This window comes from Misgurnus anguillicaudatus, chromosome 19 (assembly GCF_027580225.2).
Source record: "Misgurnus anguillicaudatus chromosome 19, ASM2758022v2, whole genome shotgun sequence".
Taxonomy (NCBI): domain Eukaryota; kingdom Metazoa; phylum Chordata; class Actinopteri; order Cypriniformes; family Cobitidae; genus Misgurnus; species Misgurnus anguillicaudatus.
The window spans coordinates 32,948,608-32,971,719 of NC_073355.2; the positions used below are offsets into that span (position 1 = coordinate 32,948,608).

Genomic DNA, 23,112 nt, shown 5'->3' on the forward strand with positions numbered 1-23,112 from the left:
GCCCTAATGTTAACCAATCAGGACCTTGTTGTAGTAGTGACGTGATTACAGGAAGTGAGCGGCGTGGCGGAGTCTCAGCGGGGTTACAGAAGCCCCTCCCATGATGCGAGTTTCCTCGTGAATGTCTCGAATGACTAGAATTTCACATGCGAATAAAGCGAGTGAACTCAAATGTTCAAGCATCCAACTACACGCAGATAGCACGTTTTGCCGCCTTTACCGCGGCTGATGGAAATGTCTGTACGTTCACACCGCCGCCAACAAGAGCGTCAAAGTGGCCAGAAGTCATTAATTTTCAGTGAGAGCCGGCAGCGCATCTTGGACTGCGAGAGTGTCGAGGAGAGTTGAAATCAGTTGAACTGAGCTATAACGCGGTTCGGCTGCAACCAATCGGAAGGCAGAAAGCTTACATATTGAACTACATAGTTTTTATGACCTTAGAATGAGACGTTTTTATTCCCCATACATGAAAGTCATTGTCACGTTTCTACAGTAGCCCTAAACGGAAAACCACTCTACAGAACGCGTTTCGTCCCTACGTTGTCTCAGACGATGACATGTTTGTCCTGTCACAACTACCGTAGCTTCTCATTGTGTTTTGAAATTGAGGTTGGTTTCGATTCGCAATCTCATCACTAGATGCCGCTTAAAACCCACACTGGACTTTTAAACATCAAATGCAAAGTTTCACAATCATAAGAAAAACTATTATTTTATCTATTTATTGTCCCTTTCATATTTTGCAAGTATGTTGTCACTTTTATAGTAGGGCTTTGGTGACACAGTCATACATTGATTGTGTAACAGTGTTGCATTGATACTTTCACCCATATTTGTCCAGTTAGTCTGTGATTTCATCATGCTTGTGCATCACAGAACAAAACCTTAGGTATGTTAGTAACTCATGGTTGGTTCTCCTAGGTTTCTATGTCTTGTAGGCTGCGAGTGATTGGCTTCTCACATCAGATCTTGTCTGATGTCACATCAGCAGGTGTTTGGTGCATCACAGGCATACATGTTTCTTATTGGAGTATCTGATTCCTCCTTCAGGGGTTTGGCTCATATCTGATCGCCAGGTTGTGTCTGGCCCTAAACGCTACCTTGATCACACACATCTGCACCATGAAATAAAATCTACCCCACAAAGACACATTTTTCTCTGAGTTATGATAATACCATCTCTGATATGGAGTTTTAGGTGCTTTGTGTGCATTGTTCAGATGAAGAACCTTCATTGTGCATGTTTCAGTACTCATTCAGATCAGTTGTGTATCACCGTATCCAGAGTAGTCTCTGTTTAAAGTTTGCTATCCTGCCTTTTTTGTGATGTTGTTGAGCAAATTGATTTTAAATGGGTTTGTTTTAATGGCTTCGTGAATTTCCCCTGTAGAAGCTAATTGGTCGTGATGTGTTGCCAGGTAACAGCAGCCCTGTCAACCGTAGTGGTTATTGTACATCATTGCCTAAAACCACTAACCACATAGTTACGTATTCAAAAGGTACACCAAATATATATATTAAATGAATAGGTTAGCGAGATGTACAGCATAGACTTGTCTGATCCATCATGTGATGCAGTAATTGATTAAACGGCTGGTAGTACCTTTGATCCTGATGTGACACACATTCATATTCCAGACCTCAAACATATTAACATTATTATGACACGACGTTTTAGGAATATTGAATTTCAGAGGCACATTAAAGCCCCATTCCTGCTAGGTGTATAATTATGCTTTTGTTCATCAAGGAGATTGAGGCTGTTAATTTTGGTTCGTATGACTGGTGTGCTGAGGGTCTACTAGAGTCACATGACTGCTTTGTGCAAGGAAAGACTAAAAATTATGTATAGAAAATCTTCCCCTCGGTTGTACCTCTTTATTTCCCTGTTGTTGTGCCTAAATTGTTTTTTTATTGATCAACTAATTTGGTTGTTTGCTCTTTTAACAGCTGTCATAATTTGTCATTAATCGAAATCATAAATTGTGACCTCTTTCCTCTCCAAAAAAATCCAATATTTGTTATAATGGGTGGAATTGTTTAACTAAACCTCATTGCTTTGTGTTATACAAACCCACGCATGTTATTTTAACAGACAATTTATCCTGTTTTTTATCCTTTATCCTTTATTGCGTGCCGACAGGTTTTGATTTGTGTTTATTTATTTTGTTGTCAGGTTAATTCCCGAGCTTTAATGTTTGTGTTAACCACAAGTCCTCAATGCATTTTCATAAATTTTTGTTCTATAGTTTTCCACATTAACTCATTCCCCTGTCTCCAGATGTGTTCAGTACGCACTTTGTATCATTCCTTTGCAAATGAGTGGTTCATCTCCCAAGTCGTCATCTTTTTAGTAACCTTTTGCCATAAAACTGTCGCCGCTGGGTTGGTGTTACTGCTCTGGTCCTGCAGTCAAGAGTTGAAACATGCCGAGCGGCCGCGTCATTTTCCCACCCTGATCTCCAAACATCTGGAGCTGCTTATAGAAGAACCAACAGCCCTCTCTTTAAATCTGCACCCACACCCATTGCATAACAGTTTACACTCTCTTTCTCTCTCACATGCACTCGCTCTTACATACTTGTTTTGAGATGGTTTGTTTTTTTTTCCAATTCCTCCCTCATTTTCTCTGTCCGCCCTGGATTCACCTCACTATTTGTTGGCACTCCTCGTCTGGCATAAACTTCCATTCCACTAATGTCATAGGGAGGAGCACATGGATACTACTCACGCTTTCTGTGGATGTTTGTTGTGAAAATCGGAACTTCTAGTGAATGGATTTGAATATGGTGAACTTGTTAAACACATCTGGGAGTACTGCACTACTATTGGCTGATAAAAACTAGTGGTCAACCAATATGGTGTTTCGTCTGACGATATTGAGCTAACAGTATGGCCATTATAACACAAATATAATTACAGCAAACCAAAGACAAACAGAATATTGGTGAAACTAAATGAGCATTTGTTATGCATGATATTTATAAATATACCCCTTGTAAGTACTTTAAAAATACATACGTACATGACCTTAAAGGAAAACACCACCATTTTTCAATATTTTACTATGTTCTTACCTCAACTTAGATCAATTAATACATACCTATCTTTGTTCAATGCGTGCACTTTTAATCTTTGTACAGCGTTTCATGAATGTGTTAGCCCCATTCGTTCCTATGGTTCCAAACCAAAATTTTATTTTGTGCCACCATACTTACTCGTATAACTACTCATGTAACAGTCTTTAAATAGGGAAAACATGGAAGTGTTTAGTGGCTTCTAAATTCATCCCTGTTTGGAGCTGCAGAAATGAGTGTGGCTAGGCTAAATGCTAGCACATTCACGAGGCGCTGTACAAAGATTAAAAGTGCACGCATTGAAAAAAGATAGGGATTTATTAAGTCCTCTAAATTGAGGTAAGAACTTAGTAAAATATTGAAAAACTGTGGTGTTTTCCATTAAGGTACTGTTTGAATTAGACTTTGTTTTTTGTTTTTTTAACAGCATAACATTACGTTAATAAGTGAATAATTATTAAACATTTTACCGTCTGTCAGACTTTGGCTTTACACCTAAATGCTTTTTATTAGGAACAAATATAATGAACAGAAATATTTATCGGCCAATGTTTCTAATGATATGTTCCAAAAATTGGCCGTTATATCAACCAGTGCAATATATTGGTATATCACCACTGAAAACAATTCGTAAACATGTTTAATCTTCTGAATTATGGTAAAGTAAATTCTACATTATCTCGTTACATTTTTCTTTTGAAATTTATGCAATTGCTCCTAGAGTTGTTTTCAAAGATTAAGACATGATTTTTGTATAATTAAGAGTGCTGCTGTTGTATTTTTGTCAACATCTGTAAATGCATTTCTTTAACTGGAAAAGTTACATTTGTGAGGTTATGCGTTGCATTTATCATGTTATTTCTCAAATGGTTACAGCATGGACAGACCTCTAATTGTAGATTTAGATCACTGGGAGTTATTTTTTAATATGCGTAGAAGCATGAATTTGTATCTTTTAAATCCTACATAGTTTTAAATTATTTAAGGGTTAAACTAAACCTTTATGAAGTTGCACCTATTGCATTTGGTGGCCAATAAGCAATGGCATGCTAATTTAACATGTTTAACCTCTTGTCAAAGACCATACATGCTTTAGTTCTCCATGGCTCTACAAACCTTTGGCTGTCCAGATGGTTCCCATGTTTGCTAAAGTTAAACATTAGTAAAGTAAACTGATCCTCAGTTCTTTTGTTCACATCAGACGCCACCCCGATCGTGTTTTGGCGGGAAGGACAGTCGTGTTGTGCTCTGCGAGGAAGCAGGTTTATTATCAGAACCTCCAGGCCCTCCTCTATCAGTACTAACACCCCCCACACTTGACTCTGAGATAGAGCGCATTATTCACGAATACACAGCTTTATCTTGCAAACTGCGGCCAACATTGCACGCTTTGAAGCTGGTGGGCGGGTTTGGTTCTGGTCACTCATGTGGCTCAATGTAGAAGGGCAGCACAACGGAAATCTGCTGACTGAGAATAATGCGCCCAGAGGCGTGATGGTAGGTACAACAGGCACACATGCAGGAGAAATTTCACTTGTATACCCAGAAGACTGTTCAGAGTTCATGGGATTTGGTTTATTCTGATGATCTGTGTGATCTTGAATTCAGATGAATTTATTCAGATACTCAATGGCTTTCGGTTAGCTAGGTCGTGGTGGAATCTGAATGCCCTTTTTATGTTCGTTGGAGGAAAATCAACATTTTTATTTGGTGTTTTACTAAGCTGAGAGTACTAATTAGTCAAAACTAGTAATGGATTATAAAGGGTAGAAAATATGAGGAACTTTCTGAATTTTTTGTAGCAAATTAGTTTGCTTGATTTGGACAATTTTCAGTTGTAACAAGCGTTACGATAAAAAAATAATAGTAAACAGAATTTAATGCATCACTTCATTTAAATTCTGCATTTTGATATTTAAACATGTCATTTAACACGGCCAAAGATGGGTTTTTTGCAAATAAATCACTTTGATCTTACAAAAAAATTAAGTTTAGTACATAAATAGATATGATGAATATTTTTATGCTTTACTTAAGTTATGATATGCCATTAAATTTACATGTATGCATTTGGCAGATATGCTTTCTCCAAAGCAACTTACAGTGCATTACAAGTAGGGTTGTCACAATGATTAAATAATCATCTCATCGCAAGTGTTTGACCTCATTGCGATGTTTTCAAATCACCGCAATGAATGCACATCTCTTTAAAAACACAAGGGGGAGCTGCAGCGCTTGTACAAACGAGACACTATTAAGCTTTGTTTATCGGCAAAAATGACGTCAACGCGGAGTGGGTGGTCGTGCACGTTGGGTGTGCGAGACCCCATTTCGCGTGGAGGTGTGCACGGCATTTTTTGTAACTTTGCGCGCGGCTCCGCATCCGAAAATGACCGAACTCGAGGCGATTATGTCTGAGCAGGCAAGCCTGTGACGTATCTCTTTGATCAATCCAAGCAAAACATTGTATATATTTATCTGACACTCTGGAAGTAAAGTATGGAAACTTTGCAGTTTAAAACACAAATTCTTTTACATGATTCAGAATGTTTGGCTTATATTTGTATTGAATGAACCACTGGATGAGGAATAAAATACAAACCTTAAGATGTCTGTACTGTTTGTTTAGTAAAACGTTAATTAAATGATAATGTTTAATAAAGACATATTTAAAAGATTGTTGAAAGATTGATAATTAACTGTCACCAAAATTTCAGAATCAGGGTTTAAACTATGACTTTTTGCACTGCTAATGCAATGCTTTACCACTGAGCTGTACAGTAGCCACTATACACATGTCGTGCAAATTGGTTTTTCACTTGGGGTAATGTTGAGTTCAGTTTAACCCTATGTAGCCTCCAAACAATACAAAACTATTTGTAGCATGCTTAAACACTACATTCATTCTTAAAAACATGACTTTCATTTCTGTTTTTTTAACTTCACCCTCCGTTTCTTTTTTCTGCCTCGTGTCTGCCTTTTTTCAGTCATGTGATCTTTAGGGGGCGGAGCTTCACTCCCCCCCTCTCTGCACATCAAACTCTTTGTTCTCCAGACGACGCCCACATCATGTCTGCAGTAAAGCTGCTCTGTCTCTGGCCTTATAGTCAGCACATATTCGACCCAACACACACGTTTACGCTTACCCTCGAAATGCTTACAACTGCAAAAAGCACTTAATGTAAGATATCTACTAAATAAAAAGGTAACACGTTATACATTTTTAGTTTTTTTGTAGTTAATTGATATTTAAGTCTTTTATGTTAAAGTCTGTAACTTCATGAAATTGTTGTAACGAATAAGTGTGTTTGTATTGTCAAGGTCGTTTCTATTTGCATGCGTGCAGGTGCGCACTTCCTTTGTTGTCGTCTCTCAGCTGGCTTTGTGTTACCCATGTAATGATCACCGCAGGCTTGATTTCCTGTGTTTTCGTTTCGCTCCTCCGCCTCGTTCTGTCATTTCCTGAAAAAGCTGAGCACGTGTTTACGTTCACGATGCCTGCGCATCGATGGGCGAGGACTTTGTCAAGAATTACTTTGATCTAGAAAAGAGTCTGACAAGTGTGAGCTTTTCACAGTTCTGCGTCACCTCTGTGCTGCTTCACTTATTCAAATCCCCAGAGAGTGATACTCATCATCTGTAGTGTTTTCTGACCTTGAATTGGGCCGTCCGTGTCCTTTATCATGTTTACACTCGAACTGGGCTATGCTGATTTTTAGAGATTCACGATATATTAGCCAATAATCTGTATTGGTCAATAAATGCAATTAATTTGAGCTCTGTGTATAGAAAATGTAAAGAAACGTCACCAGTTTAATGTTCAATATAAATGGTCATTATATGAATTAATTATCGGCTATCGGTATTGGTTTAAATATTACATGCCGTTGCATTTCTACTGATTTCTACTGATTTTATATTCTGTAGGATTTAATTGTGTTCAGCACAGCTAAGGCGAATGCAAAAATCTCATTTGTTTTGTACATTTTATGTCTTGGTTATCTAAATAATTCAAGTCTGTTCATCCTCAAGGTTCAGTTGAATGTTTGTTTACAGTTTCATTAATGGTGCTTTTCCTAGTATTACATAGTACCCCACGGGTCAGGTCATGTCTGCTCCCTTCACTTTGGCTTGGTTAGTTTTTCCATTGAGTTTAGTATCAATTCAGAGTGGGAGGGATTAAAGGTGTGTCGTTATATTTGTGCTGCCTACTGCTGTGACATCATACAAGTGAGAGCGCATTGTAATGCTATACATTCCCATACATTCATTTATTTCTCAGTCCGCCACAAAATCAAAATTGACCACCACCAATAAATGTTTGCACATCGCGTTTATCACTACCTCTGTATCACATGACAGTTTTTGTACAAACACCTGTGGCGTAAGTCAACGCGCTCCGCTGAGACTAATTTATGTTACAAACATGCAGTGCATGCGGATAAAACCTATACGTGTAAATCTGGGTTTAGCTTTTGTTTGATTATTGTTCATCTTAAAAGTTACATAAATTTTGGTTTGAGTACGAATTGTTTTCAAAATATGCTAAAAAAGCCATCAAGACATCACAGCCCACATCAAAAAATACTGTAGTATACATCATTATAATAAGTTTAATATAGTTTACAATAGTTGACTATGTAAAGGTTTCAAAACACTGTAGTATTTTTTTATCATGGCCTAGTGGTTAGAGAGTCGGGCTTGTAACCCGAGAGTTGCCACTTTGGTGTCTCACGGCCAGCAGGGTGTGACTGTGGTGCGCTTGAGCAAGGCACCTTAACCCAAATTGCTCCTCGGGCGCTGCAGTGATAGCTGACCACTGCTCTGGGTGTGCTTGTGTTCACGACTCATTGGGATGGGTTATACAGAGGTCCCATTTCATGTCACACTTTAATATTTACTGAACTGTAGTAAAATTAAAAATATACTACTGTAGTTCTTTATATGAGAAGATTTTTTACAGTTACCCAATTGACTGACATCTATCTGTTTTGGCCTGTACATGTTTGGAATTTGAATGTGCATGTCTCTGTAGGGTGTTTTATCTGTCAATATCCTGGTCAAATGTTTGTGGGGGATTTTGTTGTATGACAAAGAATTATATAAATATTTGTCATTGTTAGATATGTTCAAAGTTGAAACATATGATTTGAAAACTGGCAAGGTTGAATACTTCACAGAGAGCATATGTAGTTAAAATGTAGTGACTTCATCGAATTGAATTGTGAGGATCCATGAGGTATTGTTAAATGTTTTATAAAGTTTTTTGACTTGTTGTATGGCTGTGTCAATGTTTCCAATCTTTATAATTGTGTTGAGCATTGCACATTATAGTCGACCAGACTTTTTCTTCGACGAAGCATTCTGACAAAATGCGATAGAGATGTCTTTGATCTTATTGGCTAAAGTTAATTTACTCTGGGCCTACCCGGAAGCGTGTGACCTGCTCTTGTTCTTCACATTCAGTCCTTTTCCTCATGTGGAGAGTGTTGTATGGCCACTCCCTGTTTTTCTATTTCCTCCGAGGACAACAGTCAAGGGAACAACTACAGTTCATTCATCTGCACTCATTTAACATCTCTACCACAACAGCTTGCATAAATCAGACTGCTTTGAATTTATTTTTTGTTGTTTCCTTACAGACACTCACTGGCTTTTTTAACCCATGTTACCCATCAGACTGTATTTGGTCATATCACTCACATGTACAAACAGATTCATCTCTTACTTGTTGGTTATCTGCGTGCACTTGAAAGCTGCTGTCACATTCCTGTAGCTACATGCACCATACTTATTAATTTGCTCATGTTCACTAGCTGCCTCTAGTGGCCAACATTGGGTATTACAGCGCGTGTTTGGGCCCTCCCCCACCCTGAAACCATGTGGGGGGAAACTGAAAATGCCACAAAAGGTTGTGCAAGGGGCGCAAAAACACTCATCCAAACTGGCAAGAGGGCAAACATGGAGATCCTGTAAACAGGAAGAAAGCTAATAAAAATATGTAAGCTTGTTTCAGGAAAATTTGACTTGTGTTTATGTACTAACATAGGCAAGACTTTTCTATCTTTGTCTGTCTCTCTGAGATTTGAGTGCAATGGATTGGTGGTAGTAGTTGAAATTTTGCACGTAGACCTTTATATCTCACAAAACAAAATTATCATGTTTTTAAAAATACAACATAGCACATTAATGCGTATGGCAGGCATCCAAAGTGACTTAAAGTGCATGACAAGATATACGTTTATCAAACCTCAGACATTTTGCACTGTTGATGTATTGTTTTACCACTTGAGCTAAACAATGTAAAGGCCATAGGCTGGTCTAATGTTTATGTTTTGGTTAATTTGTGTCCTTGCACATTTGTGTGTGAAGGCAGTAGCATAGATGTGTGCCAGATCTCCCCACAACCACAGATTGCATAATCATTGGGATGATTATGCGAGTAATATTAATATTATATCCCGAAAACAGTATGTGATGGCGTGTACATAAAGTCCCATTCCAGTTGAACAAGTGGGTACACTTATATCTTACATTGAAGTCTGCCATTGTTTTAGCTATAATAAAAAATCATAAAAAGATCAAATAAAAGCAATATAAATGATCAGTGAATGATTTTCATATCGAATAGATAAGCAGATATTTCCACACTGTTTTATTCACTTCTGAAGACATAAAGAACTATTTAAGTGCACAGCATTTGAGCAAAAATGAATATTTAAAAGAAGTAACCTGTTACTGTGGGTTTACACCAGATGCGAGTTCAACGATTTGCAAAGATGTGATCAGGCGCGTCCTCGCGTGGGGCGATGCGAATGACGCGATATGGGCGGCGCATTTGCCGTGAAAACACGCGCTATTCTATTCGCCTCAAACGTGTCTTTTCGCCCAAGTTGAAAATATTCAACTCGAGCGAAAAATTCGCATGACACGAAGTTAAATCCTGTGAGTAATCTAGAGCGAGCAACGTGATGCGATTACACGCTTCGCGTTTGGTGTAACCCCACAGTTAGATTGGGTCACAATATGGTGTACATAATATTACAGATACTATACAAGAATGGTGTATTGTTTTATTTTTCTATCGACTTAGTTCTGGGAAGCCAGTACTTCTGTCATCCCTAATGCTAAGGGATAAGCTTTTGCGATTAGGCTCATCTGAAGCAGTTATAATTTTATGTTCCCTTTTTTCTGTGTTTTCTTCCCTTTACTTTTACCTTTCAAGTGTCTCATTGTTTCTGGTTCAGGGAAATCTTGACTCATGTTGTTGCACTTCAGCTGAATAAGTGGTTGTTTTTTTCTGTATTTTGCAACGTTTTTTTATTTCAAAGCGCATAACTGAGCTTGTGCAATAATTCACTGGCACTGATGTAAAGAGGTCGGAGGTCGATTCATTTTATCTTCAGCATAGTGCTTGGGATGATTTTTTAAGTAGACCACATTAAAGTTTCATGAGGATAAATCGAGTGGATTCTGGAAAAACTTTTACTAGAACGCAGCTTTTGACAAGCGGCTTGTGAAACTGTCACACGCACATAAACAGCTTGAGGAAGTTTTGGATGAAACTGGTTTTCTTGGTTGACTTCCTGTCAGATGTAGTTTTTCTCAGTTTTAATTTCTCACTTCAGTGTCCTGTAGTGCGCATCAGATGGCAGGTGGTGTCGGACGTTGATAACTATTAGACGAAAATGACTTCACAGGGAGCTACACTGCGACCAAAATGGTCGCATATGCGACCTTTTGAACTGCCGTTGCGACCCTAATTTTTAATGGGTCGCAAATGTGCTACCTAATGTTTTAGACAATATGCTATGTTACTATGAGCATTTATTAAAACATAAATGTGGATTTTAAGAATACGTTTTATAACGTCGTGTCTCTCCCCATCAGTGTGCGTTTGCGTGCTCAGCTGTTTCTCAATGAATTGGGTGCGACGCGACGCAAGCGCAGTCAGTGTCTTCCATGTTTCTGAACTTGAGCAGAGGTCTTTCTTCACTGAGGACGCGGGACCCGTATGGTTCCGGGTTTATATTTTAAATGGTCTGTCGGGTCCGGTTAGATCCTAGTTTAATTACTTTGGGTCCCGAATCTGATTAATATTGAGTTTATAACCCGAGTCGATCGGAAAACGGCCATGAGCGCTACCGCGCTAAAGCTCGAGTGCAGTTTAGCGTGCCTTCGGTTTCTATGGCGATGGTTCTTGTTACGACCACGCGCTGCGTTTTCTTTCTCACATGTTTTTAATAATCGTATTATTAATAAACCATATATTTTCTAAAACCATATCCATATTAAGTTTGCACAGATTGTAGCAAAAAAGCAGTGCTAATGTCAAGCCCATTGCACTAAACGAGCAAAGCAATGTAAAGTTTGTCACCGGGACAGCAAGTAGATTTGAAAATAAAATAAGTGGAATAATATTATTGAAATAATAAGTGGATTAAGCTTTTTAAATCGGCAAGAGAGAAATAGAAAGATAGAGCAGAAGCATTAAAAGTGCCTATTTAATAGAAATTATTACCATTATAACATCAGTCATAACATCAGTCACATTTATAATCTATAGACCTGCACTGTCTATTAATATACTATACATAGTATTGTATTATATTGAGTTTGATAAAAAGGGGTCTAATTGCTTCATATATCAGTGCAAAAACAGTAAGTGTTTTCGTGGTGCTTTGACAAACAGTGTCAGCTTTGTTAATGTCAAAGAAAGTTTGGAGTGTTTAGATTAATGAAATATAATGCGAAATTAATATTAATTTTCAATAAATCAAAGTATTGTGTTGTGTCACACATTATTAGTTCTTCGTCATATGTATAGTAGACCATTATTTGTCAGTGGGTAATGATTGCCCTTTTTACTGGTTACCACCACCAAGTAAATTTCAGATCTGTGGGAAACACTGACTGCAACGTTTAAGAAAACAAGGCGGCATGTGGTTTAAAAGATGGCAAGTAAAATAAAAAGCATATCTGTATGCAATACAGTTTCATTATTGTTCATTATTAACCAGAGCGCCTTAATATAACTTGAAAAAAATATGTGCGACCAAATCATATTTTGCGCCAGTAACTGAAAAAGTTGGTAGCGCAAGTGCCACCAGTGGAAAAGGTTAGTGTAGTTCCCTGCTTCACGTTCTTATCCCATACATTTTTCAAAATGTTATTCTATTTATTTACAACATTTTATTGAAACCGAATTGAAACCAGTTTGAAACTGATTCTAGTGTAGACACTAGTAGTTTTGAGAAGAAATGTAACCAATGCTTTTGTTTGTTTTCTCAGATGGAGAAGAGCAGAAGGCCGTTACGCGGTGGACCGGGCCGCTATCATCAGTCACTGGAACTGGCTACAGGCCCAAGTCTCGGACCTGGAGTACCGTATACGCCAACAGACAGACATCTACAGACAGATCCGCTCTAGCAAGGTGGGCACAAAAACACTGTTATACACATTTGCACGCACATGTATGTAAAGTCAGTTGTATGGTTTTAGTCAAATATGTCACCATTGCCATGTGATGCATGAATATGGGAGGAAATTTTGCTATTTTACACAAAGCAAGAAATGAAATGCAGAATATGACCCTAAATTATTGACATAATTTTAGTTTTTTGAGCTTCTTGAGAAATACTGATATTTGCTTTAGGTCCTACTAAGCAGATGTGGTGTCTGCCTCTGGTAACTTGACAACGCAGGTGCTTGCTGATGTTCCCATGGTGAACCGCTCTTGTGGGATCATTGTTTCATGTTTCCCTGGCCAAGTGTTTTGGTTTTATAAAGTGTTCCTTCTCTAGCTTGTTTTCCTTGCGATGATATGGGAAATGTTATCAAATTGCTTCATCCATTATTGTGCAGTTGCCACTTTCTGAATCCGATCACGTCTGTGCAACTCAGAATTATATATTCAGAAATGTATTGGAAATAGTTTTATCAAATCAAAATATGGACTAGTTTATGAATGACTGATGCAAATATTGATTTCGAGAGCGAAGTAGCCAGTTGGCAAAATAATGCAGATTATTTGCATGATATGAAGTGGCGGTTTCCTGGACAGAGTTTTTTTTAGTCCCAGATTGAAATTGATGTTTGAGCTGCCTTAATTTAAAAACATCTTGCCCTGACATATCTTAACATATATCGGTGAAATTTGTTTTGTCTCAAGATGGACACTAGGTTTTTTTGTAAGGTATGTTTTTCAAAGCTCCTTAAATGTTCTAATATAATAAAACATAGTCCTTGCTTAACCTAACCCTGTCTAGGAAACCGCCCCATATTCTTTTATTGTATTGGTAATTAGGGCTTTGAGGTATTGTGGAAACTGAAATTGTGATATTTCGTTTTTCTGGACTGTTTATAGTGCTATCAGAATTGCTGGATGATTTCACCAGATGACTTAGGGCCCGTCTCATTTCTACCCCCTTAAAACTTCCACTTTGTTTTGAGTGCCCTCGACAGTAAAGTCCCCTCAACGAGGGAAAGGGGGGTTTAAAATCTTTCTCTATCAAATGGAACACCTCTATATATGGAAAGTAACGTAGCAAACGTGCTTGCTTGCCTTGCAAGGTATCCTGGATAATTTCATCTCCCACTTCGTTTTAAGCCTACATCGGTTCTGATTTCGTTGAGGGTTGATTCTAAGGGGAAAATAGCACTTTGTCTTGCTCCCTAAAGTAATGGGATGCCCTACACATGCAAAAGTGAGTATATGGGCAAAAATGTAGGGCAAGTATTGGGACAGGCTCTAAAGCTGCGTTTAAGTGTTTCTCAACCAGGGAGCGGGGCCCACCAAATTTCCAAGGGGCTCTCTAGATGACTTTAAAATGTTTTAACTAAGACAAAACAATCCTTAGAATAAACAAAAACAACCTTAGACCTATGCTACGTACACACCAAACGCATAGCATCGCGGTGCTCGCTCTAGATTACTCGCAGGATTTAACTTTGTGTCATGCAAATTTTTCTCTTAATATTTTCAACTTGCACAAAAGTGCGTTTGAGGTGAATAGCGCCTGTTTTTGCGCAAACGTGCTACCCAGTCCACGTCATTCGCATCGCCCCGCGCGAGGACGCGTCTGATTGCGTCTTTGCATTGACTTTTTATTGAATCTACTCGCGCAAATCGTTGAACTCGCGTTTGGTGTGTATGCCCGAAAATACATTTTTATTATTTTGAAATATTTTGGTAACAAATATACATCTTGCCTAGTCATGCCAAGCTCTAGTCTAGTACATTTTATTTGGTAAAAAAAAATGTGAATGGGGGGCCTTCAAATATTGTTGTGGAGAAAAAGTGGGCCTTATATAGTGTGAAAGTATCAAAACTCCTTGTTTGAGAGGAATTAACTTCTGCCTTGCTTTTCCTTTGTAGCTGTGGGATAGCAACTTGAGTGAAATAGTTTTGTGATTGTATAGCATACCTCTTGTCATGCAACCAGATTGTGTTATTGAAACTTGGAACCATATTAATTGTTACCATCATGTCTTTTGCAAGGAGAAATGTTAATGAAATGTCTGCCCTTTAAAATCATTCTCACATACTGTAACTCTGGGAAAGGTATCCGAAAAGGTTTCCTTTGGGGAGAAATGCTCTGCATGTTTTGTGATGGGACCGATGCAGATGTGCATATTGTGGTGCCGATGCTAAAACGATAGCCCGAATTGTTATACATACTAAGATCATTTTAAAAGAATTAAAAAATAATTTACCAGTAGAAATTTGTCAACTGGTAGAGACTTTGGACTATCGTCTCTATCGAGGTTACGCGCCCACGTCACGCGTGGTCAAGAAAACGTAACGTTTGTACTAGTGCTGTGATCAAAATATCGATATGACGATACATCGCCACAAACTCATGACGATGATACAGCACTTTGTGTATCGATTCGGATGCCCTTTTGAAGGTAGCGTGATGAATCGCAGTCGATCCGTATGGAAAAGAACGGAAGATTATCTTCTTTTTATGCTTGTATAAGGTTTTTTTGAGAATTATGAACATTTCTATGGTGTTAAAGATTTTAATAACAGAAAAACCTTATTAAAACATAAAAAACTCTACCGTAATACATATTGTTATCTTGATATAAAATGAATCCTATCCAATAAGAGTTTGGTCATATCGCCCACCCCTAACGTGACGTCACAATGTCTTGTTTCAAATAAATACATTTTAAACTAGTTTTTCAGGTCACAAAAATAATCTGAGAGAAATCATTTATCTGTTATCCTTTATTAAGGCTTTTTGATAAATAAACTAGCACAAATATTGTCATTTCACCAGGCAGACACAGTTATTGTGAAATGTTTATCGAATTAGCCAAATATTGGGCGGTTTATTGGCTTATTACAAAAAGTGATACAATCAGCCTGTCTTCAAGCAGTTAGTGTCAGCTCAGTTACAGCATATCCTTATCCACACTGCCATCAAAACTGCAGCTTTTGTTGTTAGTTACTGCAGATAAGCGCATGTTCTGCTGTTTCTGCAGTTTTATGTGATGAACTCATGTTTTTCGCCGGTTTGCGAAAAGCCCAAGATGGTTGAGAAAGTTGTTACGGGGAAGGAAAACAACCTCCCACCTGACACTAGACTATGTTATGTTTTTTGGTGGCTAAATGTGCGTGCATTTGTTTTAACAGGGCACTGTGTTACTTGGGGAGAGCTCAGTGTGTGACTCTGTACCAGAGGACAGTGGTGACTCAAGAACAGAGACTATTACCTGCCCTGTCTCACAGGTAAGACCAATATTGTTTAACTCGCATACAGACGAAAGATTCAAAACTAACTAGCAGTAAAACTGTACACAAACAAAATAAATAGCTCATTTAAGTGAATCTTCAGTTTGATACAGGCCTACACACTAAGCCCATGAGAATGCCGGGATTGTTTGGAGAAAAGATTGAGGCGAGAGCCTCCAAACACTTGATCTCTTTGTTTCTCTTCATGCAAAGTGCTGCTGACCTTTTTATTCATTCAGAGTAGTGAAGAAATGCAGCACGACCATTCATCGCTCCGGGCCAAACCAACTTGGGGGGAAAATTGGTGGGTGTTCTTTCCAACAGTTTTCTTTTTCCCCGCTTAGGTTCATGATACTGTTGGAGTGGAGGGGTCCGTGACGTCCCATGGTTTCGCCACGGAAACAGGCTTGAGGAAAAGCTGTGCATCCGGCAGACCGGTCAATGGTGTTATTAACAGGTACAATGTTACATTTCTACATTCTGTATTTATGCATTTGTCAGAAATAATCTACAGTTCCTTTAAAGCTTTACATTTTATATCAGTATTTCAATTTGTGTGTCCCCCAGGGATCTAACTCTTGCTAAGGCATGGTCTTAGCTACATTAAATGCGTTATACTGTCAAACATCCCCTTTGCTGTCTTCTCTCTGCCCTCATCCAGCTTGCGACCCGTTTCCCCCGGCAGCTTGGACCCAGATGAGCATCTCCGCTCCGAGGCCCAGCAGAAGCAGTCGGACACTTTGGCTTCCACCGTGCGTGATAGTACCTGTGTGGCGGCACGCACTCGCCCGCTCCTGTCCTGCAGGAAACGTCGCGTCCTACGGCCAGGCTCGCTCACTAGCCTCAATCGAAAGGTAGGAGATGCATTTGCCCTCGGAGGTTGTCAGCCCTTCTAGTCTTTGAATTAAAAACATTGAATTGAAAATGAAAAAAATTAAAACTTGTATGCCATAAGAGCTGTTTTGGTTGGGTGTCCGTGACAGTGAAGCAAGTAAATAAACAAAATGTGTCCCTTGAGTGTTACCTGCAGAAGAGTTGCACTGATTATACAGCGAGCTCCTTAAAATCCCAGCGGGGTTCTTACAAAGGTCACACATTAAACAGAGGTGACCCAGAATCTGCCGTTTTACAGAAATCACAGTTCTGTTCCTAAATCAAAAAAGTACTGACACCACATCCATACTGTACTGCAGCTTTGCTTTTGTTTAAACATTTTTTTGATTTTGTGTAGAAAACTGCAAGTCACAAAAAATGACTTAAGCTGTGTTTTTACAGACTAGGTCACATATGTAATGGTATTCACAATCGTAATGTGAAAAGCATCTGTAATGTCACTTATTTCGAAGATAAATAGTTTTTTCCCTGAAATGTTTATGTCTAGCTAATAAATTCTAGCCGCATAGCATTTGTGACTCCGACCTAAATGGTTTCTTGTGTAGCTTGTTTGAGGACAAGAGGAGTGATCTGAGATGCTGTTTATACATGATATTAAAATGCATTTTGGTCAATCGGATCACAAGCAAACTAGAGAGAGACACATTTACGTTTATACCTGGTGTTTTAATTTGTCTCCTCTGTCCACTTTTGACCACTTCTGTCCTGATTACTGAGGGGGTGGTCTGTGGATGAGTCCCGTTTAAACGAGACCAAGAAAAATGGCAGGTTCGGATTGATGCCCACTAATATAATGTCAGAGTTCACGGCTTGTGGTGTTTGTGAGTTTTGTGCATGTATATGTAAGACTTTTCCCTGATATTCAGAGCGATTGATAAAATAAGCTCATGCAACTTTCAAATGCTCGCAAAATGAAACAAAATTTAAGAGGCTGCGATGGGGCTGCACGATTAATTGAAAAAGAATCACGATCTCGATTCATACATGTATGCGATCTTCATTTTAAATGACTTGCATATACAGTATTTCCCTGTATTCAGATTCTGCGTTTACGTGTTCACGTATTTACATTACAATCCAAGAATATCAGTCAAACTTGCTAACACACACTCATACAGGGTAAAACCAAACCCTATTCATTCACCAATCAGACCCGATCGTTTCTCTCCTCTCTCTCATCTCATTTGCGGCGTTCCGCTGTCACTCGTGTGACGTATAACAAGGTGGCAGACCTAAACACAGTCGTTTACTTGGTGGATTTGGAGCGACAATTTTCACAAAAAAGAGAGGATAAACAAGCGTCATTGTGGAAAATCCTGGTGGCGTCGGAGAAAGTGAAGATGCAACAACATTGGTTCCGAAAGAAGGAAATTATTTACCTCCGGACCTTTCTAAATCGGAAGGCTGGAACCTCCGGAGGACGCATATGCAGGCTATATACGTCATCGTTCATTTGAGTTAACGGAGCATTACATTCGCAAGTCATAAACATACTTCAATTTATTATTAACTAAAAATATTAGTCATCTTTATAACGTTAATTGTTAATATTCTGAAATTATGATGCGCATCTTAGAAATGCGACCTCCAGAGAGGCTGCAGCCTTCAGATTCCCCATTAAAAAGGGTTTTTAGCATGAGGGGACCATTGTTACATGTCTGCGTTTCTCTCTGATGCCTCAAAATGTTGATCGTTTAGTCTTTTAAAGGTTTAAGGTTGGCCAGTTTGATAGTACAAAAAGCACAGGTGCAATTTAACAGCTAACAAATTTTAAATTACTCTACATTTTAAGGGGTCTAAAAAAAGAAAAAGAGACTTTTAAGACACGTTATTATAACTGAAAGTCCTGTAGCACATTTTTTTAGTTAAGTGCATAATAAATGTGTTTGTAAAAAAAAGAGAATCTGGTGAGAGAATCGGGATCTCAATTCCCATGGAAAAAATCGTGATTCACATTTTAGCTTGAATCGTGCAGCCATAGGCAGAGAGCAGCCACTTCAGTTTTATCAATGAAAGCCCTAAAGATAGCAATGTACACTCTAGGTTCAAGCTAGAAGTCATGTCCCGTGTTGAAACATTGTGCCTACTGCTGTGACATCATACAAGTGAGAGCGTCGTTGTACATTCCCATACATTCATTTATTTCTCAGTCCGTCACAAAATTAAAATTGACCACCACAAATGACAACATGTGTGCTTGAGACAGCGCAAGCTAGCATGAAGGTAAAGCTAATCTTTACATTATAGCGATGATGCTGATAGTGACAATTCTCTCAGACCAATCAGTGATTTACAGTGTTTTTGCGTCACATTTTAGCATCAGCTCGGGTTGCTTGGAACCCCAACAGAGGTGGTACTAAAAAAGTATTGGGTACTATGTACTGCACCCAGTGAAAAAGCTCCCAAAAGTAAAATGACCCAAACCGTGGTGTGCTATGCAATGGAAAACCACCATTAATGTGGGCGAAAGTGGATAAGCTGATAACGTTTTACTCCCAGTTTACACCTAGGGCTGGGTTTCGATTCAAATTTCAAGAATCGATTTGATTCCGATTTTCAAGATCTTGAATCGATTATCATTGTTCGATCCGATCTGATCTTCGAGATTTAGATAAATGTTTTTGAAAAAAGCCCGAAATGGTGCCAGATAGGGGTGGGCGGAATGACTAAAAATCTATTCCACAGAATGAGTTATTTTATTTCACGGTAACGGTATATTTCATGGTATACATGTTTTTCAGTTTATATTGTTTTTGGATTATAAAAATGTGCAGTTATTTGCCACTCACTATAGCTTTTAACTGCTCACCACAGTTTTAAAATATGGACAATTTAAAGTAAATAATGTTAAAGGGAAAATGCCCAGAGGATAACAACAGATTAAGTCTTGATAGACAGAATCTTGTTTTTAATTGAGTTATTAATTTTATAGACTATTGAAGCTATAGTATGCATTGTATTTTGTATTTATGCATACATTACATTAAAAATAGGCAGTATGTAAAATGAACCAGTATAAATATATGCACAAACCTACAGACAGGATAAATACCTGTATATGAGAGACTGAGCTCTAGATATAGATATTAAGACGGGTGCTATGATGTGATAAAGTCTGTTTTAAGGTCTTGACACTCTTTACTTTCTATTACACGTTAACATTTGCGTCTCTTTCTCGTCTTTCTGATCAAAGATGTTTGGACTATAAGTGAATTAGGCGTCAAACTACATCGCTCCAGCAGCGCACGTGTCACTGATATAAACGCGAGTTTTGTCTTAGCTTGCTTAAAGTTAAAGTTTAGAAAACTTTACAACTATTAGCATTATGTGCAAGAAGAACTCTTTATAAGGCGACCCGTTGCGCGCGCCTCAAGAAACCTCTGCCCGTCAGAGACCGGCTGCATGAGCACAGAGGGGAAGAGAGAGAGAGAGAGAGTTTCGCTGCCAGACCCGCGGTGGATTCACTGGCGCTTATTAGAAAAATTACACAAATAACTCGTTCATTTGTTATGAGTGGATTATTTTACATATAGATCGCAGCTTTGAGCGTTTCTAGAGTTTTCAAAACAACCGCTTCCTTAACGTTACTGACTGCTATGTTCATTGTTTTAATGTCCTTTCACCTCGCGCGCATGCGTGAATTCAATGACGCGGCAAGTTTAGTTATTAATTATTAAATCGATCCTCTGAGTTACATATCAATCTTTAGAAAGTAACATGAAAATCGATTCAGAATCGGTGAATCGATTTTTCCAACACAGCCCTATTTACTCCAGTCTTTAGCGTCATCTGCGTGTGATCCGATGGACCAAAGAGCATCTTAATAGCAGGTGTTAACAGCCTCAATGTTACATTTAGGCACTAGTTGATGGTGGACTCTTTCTACTTGGGCAAATAAGCAACCACCCAAACACAATAGGACCCGTATAGCATTTAACACCAAAGTGTGCAACTGCATAGCAGTGTCCTACAAACTCCCAGAACCACTTGACATCTTGGCGGCAAGTTTTGTGACATCAATCATCATTAGCGCTTTTGTGTAAAAATCCATTTGTACCCACTCCCACCTTAGTTGCATGGAGTTTTATTAAAAATAAAAGTTGGATTTTTTATAAGCAAATTAAAAATGTAAAACATTGGTCATTACAAAATTTTAATGCGACCCTGAATAATTTGCAGTTTGTCACCCTTTAAAAAAACAAGATCAGATTGATTTCCAGGTGTTTTCAGAGATGATGGTCGTGTACAAACTGTCCTCCTGCACCCTTGTTTGAATAGGCCTGGAAAAACGGGCACGGTTGCCAATAGCAACCTGTTCGGTCTTTCTCTCCAGTGTTGTGCTCTGGGTTAATGACACGAGCACATGAGCGCTAGGGAACTTGCCACATGCAAAACTGGGTCATCGGTCCAGGATGAGCGTGTGGTCATTTATTGCACAGGATAGTGTGAACGTATCAGGTTGAAAAGCAAAGATTGACTTCAGAATGAGAGATTGTGTTAACAATAAAGGAAGACGCTTGAAAGGGGGAATCTGAACACAAAGCATATTTAATGATCATGCATGCTTTTCTGTTTGATTTCTCAGTTTTTGATCACAGCAAAGAAACTATAAAGAATAAGTCCCTCCTTAAACCAACACCATTGGTTACCACAGCGGATATTGCTTAGTTTGGCTTGTCGGGATGCCCAAACAAATGCAGTATAATATAATAAATACCAAAACAAATACAATACATACTAAAAAGCACCATGCAATGCTTATGTATTCATCTGTCTATATTAAGCTGATATCGGATACAGTGCAAATAAATGCACACTTTTTATGTGACGTTTTGAAATATATTTATTTTCAGGGTTGGGGCATGTGTTATAGGTTTTGCTGTACCTATAAACTTCATTAAAGTGTATAAATGTCTAATTTCATGTGGCTTTCTGCATGACAAATGTTACCATCTGGACAAGCCTATTTATTTTCTGACGTTCTCTTTCGCTCAGGCTCAGAGGTCGATGGCTCCTCGCTGTGGCTGCGAGCTGAACGCTCTGTGTGTGATGTGCAGTGGACGTACTCTGGTTCCTGCTGAAACCCAACATCAGCTCCCCCTGCTGGACAGACTGGCACAGTTCGACGCCTGCGTTCACCCTATTCTCTCCTTTACAGACGGTGAGGTCCCTCCCCTTTAATTGTATCCCCTTTCTCTTCCCGGCACAAACGCATGCAACAATGTAAACAAAAGCATATAGAGGATTGCACAGACTAGCTTTGTTGTTTTTCCGTCTGTGTGTCTCGATTCAGGAATTCTGCTTGTTTTCTCCACATTACAAATCGTCTAGGTGTTAATTATTCCAGATCTGGTTATCACACATCTTAAAATAACCTGCACACTGCTCTCAGTTTGCAAAGTGTTGTTAGTGCTGTTAAGTAGAGCTGCCGATCTAGGAACCGTTTGGGCTTTTTGCATAAATCAGAATTGAGGGCGAATTTGAGGGCTGATCCGAGATTAGCAGTCATTGCATGTGCTGATTCAGACTAGCTGATCAAGCATTCGCCTGACCTTTGCTGCGATAACCATTTTAAAGAGCAGTGCAATCTGACTCTGGGCGAGCGTGCCAGCAGCGGCAAGCATCAGACACCCTACCAGAGATGAACGGTAGTTTTCCCTCATTAATATGAGCCTGTTGCCCTAATCTGGTGCCCATTGTGTGAGTGAATGTTGGGCGTGGAGGTGACGCCACGTGTGAAACTCGAGTAGAAGGAAGAGGAACTCGAGTTTAATAGGAAAGTGACGCTCTGACGCCCTCTGCTGGAGAATAAATGATATTTTTGAATCTGATACCCGTGACAATGAGTCACTAATGTAGGGGATTGCAGACCGTTAGGTCAGCTACTACACGTTCGTACAGTAGCCAAAAGGGAATTTTATATTAGAAAGGCTGTTTATGAGCAATACTTTCTTTGGCATGACATAAAATAAAATTAAGTGCAATTATTACACGTTAGCTTCTTATCTTAACCGAAGTGGGAACATTTTAAGATCTTTGAGGAGGGACTTTCAATTATCGATGTGTATACATAGAGTATGTGGCTGGTAACCCCTTAAAAATCCAGTGTGTACCGTGAGAGGTACTCAAAAACAAAAAGCTAAAAATGTCTCTATCTTTGCAAATTCTTGTGATTCGAATGATGTAAACCGTTTTAAGATACAATCAACACAGCAGGTACATTTTGTGTCCTTTTTAGGGATTTTTAAACCTTTTCAGGAATTTTTAAGGGCTAGGAAAACATTAGGGGTGTGCATTGGCACTGCCCTCACAATTCGATTCAATTACGATTCACCAGGTAACGATTCAATTCGATTCTACGATGCATCAGAATTCTACTGTACACAACAAGGCAAATTT

The 23,112-nt window shown here is 38.8% G+C and overlaps 1 protein-coding gene across 4 annotated transcripts in view; it reads left to right on the forward strand.

Moving 5' to 3' along the window:
• Window positions 1-23,112, forward strand: part of kansl1b (KAT8 regulatory NSL complex subunit 1b) — a 60,961-nt gene that overhangs the window by 29,795 nt on the left and 8,054 nt on the right. For all 4 annotated transcript variants that reach the window (XM_055194470.2, XM_055194472.2, XM_055194469.2 and 1 more), the window contains exons 3-7: window positions 12,369-12,510; window positions 15,721-15,816; window positions 16,164-16,276; window positions 16,481-16,673; window positions 21,709-21,874. In XM_055194470.2, the coding sequence (XP_055050445.1) occupies window positions 12,369-12,510; window positions 15,721-15,816; window positions 16,164-16,276; window positions 16,481-16,673; window positions 21,709-21,874 (710 nt within the window). The remainder of the gene's footprint in view (window positions 1-12,368; window positions 12,511-15,720; window positions 15,817-16,163; window positions 16,277-16,480; window positions 16,674-21,708; window positions 21,875-23,112) is intronic.